Source organism: Copadichromis virginalis, linkage group LG19, assembly GCF_057382275.1.
Source record: "Copadichromis virginalis isolate Kocher_CV1m ecotype Utaka linkage group LG19, C_Virginalis_male_GT1.1, whole genome shotgun sequence".
NCBI lineage: Eukaryota > Metazoa > Chordata > Actinopteri > Cichliformes > Cichlidae > Copadichromis > Copadichromis virginalis.
In genome coordinates, this window is record NC_140636.1 from 19216886 (window position 1) to 19222485 (window position 5600).

General features: G+C 38.8%; 1 protein-coding gene across 2 annotated transcripts; it reads right to left on the bottom strand.

Moving 5' to 3' along the window:
* Window positions 1-71: 71 nt before the first annotated feature.
* Window positions 72-5424, bottom strand: fam177a1a (family with sequence similarity 177 member A1a). 2 transcript variants are annotated; one of them, XM_085441917.1, is made up of 5 exons: window positions 5363-5424; window positions 3622-3807; window positions 3069-3135; window positions 2629-2726; window positions 72-2536 (listed from the first exon to the last, which is right to left on the bottom strand). In XM_085441917.1, exons 2-5 carry the CDS (start codon window positions 3769-3771, stop codon window positions 2312-2314), a joined length of 540 nt encoding a protein of 179 aa, XP_085298043.1. In that variant the 5' UTR covers window positions 3772-3807; window positions 5363-5424; the 3' UTR covers window positions 72-2311. The 2 variants fall into 2 exon arrangements, with proteins under 2 accessions (XP_085298043.1, XP_085298042.1); XM_085441916.1 differs by having other exon boundaries at window positions 5274-5404.
* Between the last annotated feature and the right edge of the window lie 176 nt (window positions 5425-5600).

Genomic DNA, 5600 nt, shown 5'->3' on the forward strand with positions numbered 1-5600 from the left:
ACAGAATATAGAAATATAAAGATTCATTAAAAGCTTCACTTTAAATCAGAAAATATTTTGCATAGGTTACCCTGCTTTACATAGTGAAAAAACATCCTTTATACTTAGTGAAAGACATTTAACTGCAAAGTGTACACATCTTTTGCTATGATACGCTGGCATTTCATTGGAGTCTGCTTGTGGACCGATTCTGACTATAAGCGCTGCTACTCTGCAAACTGAGATCTGAAGCCTGCCATCACACGTCACAGCCAAAGAGAAGATTAAAACAATTTCTAAGAGGCTTAGACTGGCACAAGCAAGGACATTCAAAGATTGAAGTATACACGAGCCACTGTTCACACCAGCGTAGAGCATCAGTTAGTGCTAGAGTCAGATTTAACTGTCGGAAGGTTTTAGATTTTATGTAAAGAGGCTGTAAATAACATCAAAATAGAAACGCAGCCGATTACTGTGACATCTCAAGAAAGGGAAGCAGCTGACTTCATCTTTAAGCAGCACAGAAATAATGAATGAAACATTAGGGCATGGGGAAATGTAACACTCAAGCTGTTCAGAAATTAATAAATGTGCATCAGGTCAATAAATAACTAAACATCACAGTTATGGAGGCCACAGGTGAAACATTGTGGACGATGGAGAGCTTAAATATATTAAAACACTTGTAAGTAGTAAAGATTTTTGGATGAAAGAAATTGGTTAGGTCCACGCAGGAGATTTGGACGATTTGTTCATAGCTGGGACCTGATTCTTTTTTAATTTAGCTTTTAGGCATTTAAATCTTTGTCTTTAGCACACACCTCCAAGCCTGTGGTGCATGAGTTTCATGAACAATGTGACAGCAATGAGTAAAGAAAAGATGCAAGGAAGTAATTGGCGGGATCCAAAATGAGGCATTGTTAGACAGATGAGAAGAAGAAAATATATCTGTTTTACTCTAAGACATTGAAAATTCCACTTTTAAAAAACGTTTTTGCCCATGATGACCTGATTTGGGTTTTTCCATTTGGGTCCATAATCTGTCTGGCTGTCTGGCTATATGTGAACAGCGCAGGTGCCTCCTTAAAGGGCCAGTTTACCCCCAAATCATTTGGATTACTCCTCTGATCTGTCTGGCTTTTTATAAATTGCTCTGTTTAAGACTGTAGAAATGTCTTCCTTCTCTTTTATATAAAGAACTAAAACGACGCTCCTCTCATGATGATCAAATCACAAAAACATTAAAAACCCAGGATGAAATGCAAGCCGTTTCATTTAGGAACTCTTTTTCTTTGTACTTTCTACATTCGCCAGTGAAAATAACAGTGCAGCTGAGCTCAGCCAGCTTGGTACTGCTCAGCTGAGAGCATTTACATTTCACGCTATCTTGAGCCTCTGGTCACGGGTAACTGGAGAGTTATGGTTGGCGGTTCGGCAGTAACGTCAGAGAGGCAGACATCTTTGCATCAGATACCTCGAAAATTGGGCATCTCACACCAAAACAACACAGGTGTGTAAACAGAGCTATGTGCACAAATTTGACGTTTTTTATTTTTACACCGAGCATCTTTTATGAATCAAAACACCGCGGCAGGAAAGATCAAGTATGAATAAGGTAAGCATGCAAAGGTGAAGGGTCACGATTCACTCATAAACATCTAAGAGACTGATTAACAGACTATATAACATGTACTGAAACGCTTTAGTCTTCATTTTGTAACTACTTCTAACCTTGAAAACCCAAAATATTAATACACAGTCCTATAAGAATAAGTTAATATATAAGGTCTATCGGTTTGTCTTCTATAAACATGTTAAGGCTTTTTCTGAAGCCTGACCAGAGATGACAGTGCAGCAAAGACAGGCTGAACTGGATAAGAGTGCAAAACTACTCAATCTCTTCATTGGCATATCAGTGAGGCAACAACTATAACATAACATGTTTCTGTTTAGCAGAGGGGGTAGGACCAACTCTCTTATTTTTGTCCAGTTCTGGATGGATTTTCACACCAGTCTGTAATTAATAATTGACTGTTGCCTTGAGGATCTACTTCATCATTTTAAAGTGAGCTGAACCTAGACCCTGTTTAACAGCCTAAGTACATATATCAGTCCCTGCCATACACAGATATACATTCACAAGTCAGGCTAGTGCAGCCATCTCCAGCCCTTTTTATGTTTCCCTGCACTCCAAGATCTTCCTTTATAAAATAAAAAAAAAATGTAAAAAAATAACAAAACTATTAGTTTACATAGCTGGGTAGATTAACGGGTTGTCAGCTAACAGAAGTGTGTGTGTGTTTTGGAGGTTTCTGTCTGCCACCGTCACTCTTCAGGAGGGGAGAGGAGACGGGACTCTGTTGGGGTCTTGGTTGCTGAGAGGAGGCTCAGGCTCGAGCTCGAAGCTGATGTTAACAAAGGAGGCCGGAGACACCTCAGGCTGCTCCACCGTAGCCAGACGAGGAGCTGTGGGATCGCCCCGCTTGCCTCTCTGTTGCTCCCCAAACCGATGCTCCGCCTCCTCTGCCAGACGATTCTCCTCCTCCTCTTCCTCCTCCTGCAGGAAAGCAACAGTGAGCCAGATTAATGTTAATGTTTTTGCTCCTCCGTTTGAGTAAGCAGCTTTTAAGATGTAACATGGTGTTGTACCTCTTTCTTTATACGGTAGTACTCATCTATGGCATACTGGTACTTAGGTGTAGTGATGCCAAAGAGAGAGGCCAGTTTCTCTCCCATGTAGTCACATACTGCAAAAAAAACAAAACAAAACCAAAAAACCCACAAATTAGAGACATCTTCTAAACACTTAAAAAAATGTTTAAAATACAATAATTATAAAACAATTTGTGAAATATGCATTTCATTTCAGGTTTTCTAAAGTATTTATAACATTTCCTGATATTCCCACTTCAAAAAGCTATTTTTAAAACTCCCTGAAAGGCTCTAAAGAGCCTTAATGTAGCGATGACACCAGGCAAACCTTCTAGCTTCCTTTTTTTACTTTTATTTAAATTTCTCTGGTATTAGAATGTATTTTCAACCTGCAACGGCTGGTGTTTTATGAGTAATTTTACAATGTAGAGTTTTACCTGATACAGTGGAGGTGGCCATCCTCCACATTTGGAACCAGAAGTAAGGACCCCAGGTCAGTTTGGACTAAAACGGGCAAGTGGACATGAGATATGATTAAAAAATAAATAAATCTCAAGAAGCATGTTGAAACATTTTAAAACTGCACGTATTATGTGTATCAGTGTTTCAGGTGCATCTTTTTCTTCTTGGACTATATTAGTATTCACAAGTCATAACAATCTGTACAGTATCTCATACTGGGCCTTCCAACTGAGTTCATCCTCTGACTGGAACAAACAATATTAGCTGAATTTCCCTTCAATATAAGCTCAACTTTCTTCCTCTTTTATATTTGGAAACACAAAGAAGTATAAAGAAACACTGCAGTTCCAAATGACTGAAACATAATATAGTTGCTCAGTTTTGTATCTTAACCTGCTGGTCTACTGTGTTCACCAGGAAGCTGTACACTTCAGCTGTGGGACTTAAAAACTCAAACTACGGGCTCAAAAATCCTTGAAAAACCTAATTGATTGTTGTTATTCGACTCTTGCTGTGCCAATAGCATACCGGGTCTACAGAAATAACTTCTTTCTTTGCAGTCTGCTCCTCTTCCTCCTCTTCATCAGTGCTGTACTCCTCCATGGTCTCTCCATTGGCAAAGTAAATGGTTCTGCGAGGAACCTTCACCTTCCTTGGCGTTCCCACGGGGTCCCCCATCTCCACAGTATCAAATTCTGCTTCCCCTCCTGTACTCTGGTGATAATTTGAAACTGTATGATATTTTTAATAAAACACATATATAAGTCAATAAAGAATTGATAGGCTGCCGAGGGATTCCCATGATGCATTGAGTTTTTCCTTTCCAGTCACCTTTCTCACTCACTATGTATTAATAGACCTCTCTGCATCGAATCATATCTGTTATTAACCTCTGTCTCTCTTCCACAGCATGTCTTTTATCCTCTCTTCCTTCTCTCACCCCAACCGGTCGCAGCAGATGGCCGCCCCTCCCTGAGCCTGGTTCTGCTGGAGGTTTCTTCCTGTTAAAAGGGAGTTTTTCCTTCCCACTGTCGCCAAAGTGCTTGCTCATAGGGGGTCATATGATTGTTGGGTTTTTCTCTGTATCTATGAAGCGCCTTGAGGCGACTTATGTTGTGATTTGGCGCTATATAAATAAAATTGAATTGAATTGAATAGAAGAATTTACAGAAGTAAAAGCTTTTATTAGAGTAGAAAATGCTCAATTTCAGGCCTAATGTAAAAAACAGGTAGCAGATCAGTTCATAAAGTAGGATTGAGGCCTGGAATTTGATTTAAAAGTAATTTATATAATTTTAAAATGTATTTTATATCCAACAGGTAGCCAGTGAAGGATGATAGTTATGTGACCATTTTGCTGCTAGTGGTACTGGTACATTTGGACTACCTCCAAATTCTTCAACTTGACCTCAAATCAACAGTTGAAATGTGGACAAAGATGGAGAATGACACCCAAACCACATATAAACTGGGTTCGGAATGGGAATAGCCCTCCCAAAGCTCTGACCTAAACTCCTTGAAACTTTGGGAACAATGTTTAAAAGCCAGGTCTGTGCCAAGAAACCAACCAATTTAAATGAACTCTACTAATTTTTCCAAGATGAGTGGTCAAATATCCAACAAATTATGCAAGAAGCTTGTTTATGACTAACAAAAGCATCTGGTCAAGGTGCAACTTACTAAGGGACATTTAACCAAACATTAGTGGGGATGTCATGATGCATGCTCAATCATCCAGGTAAGGAAATCCCAAAAAGCTGATTCTGTGATTCTGAGACTGAAGAAGTCACTTGGATGAGTATCGAAAACGATACGTCCAGATGAACAGAATCACATTTTTGGGATTAGTGGGGATGTATGTAAAAATATTGACAACAATATCAGTATCTTCTTTTCCTAAAATCCAGCACTCATCGGGCTTTAAATTGCTGTTTATATAAAACCCTTACAGGTACAAAAATAAAAGTGGTCTAATGTGTTTTTCTAAGAGCTGACTGCACACAAAATACAACTCGCGACATCAAAGTACTGGTTAGAGAGTTTAAGTGACTTCAGTTGCTTTGTTTTTGTTGCCCGTTAGCTTCGTTGCTAAGGAAGTAGTTAACTATTAATACTACAAATCTTTATATGAGCTGTCACATAAAGAGAAAATAGTAAACATTTTAATAGCATCAACTAACCTTTTCAGTTTCCATAGTTTGTCCCAATGTAACATTGACATTCGCCAAATACAACGACAAATCTGCCATTACACCTACTTACACCTCACCGTGTTTCTGAGGGCTACTTCCTATTATCGTCAGGAAGAACAAATTTCCTTTCTGATTGCTTCATAATAAATGTTTTACAACATTAAAGGTACATTTTAATTGTTCTTCTGCGTGATCAAATGGCACCGACAGTACTCAAAGAGCCAAAATAACAGCTAAGTTTAATCAACCAGTGTTTTATTTCATTGTTATAGTCATAAAACAATTAGTGTGTCTTATTTTGAAAGTGGGGACCGG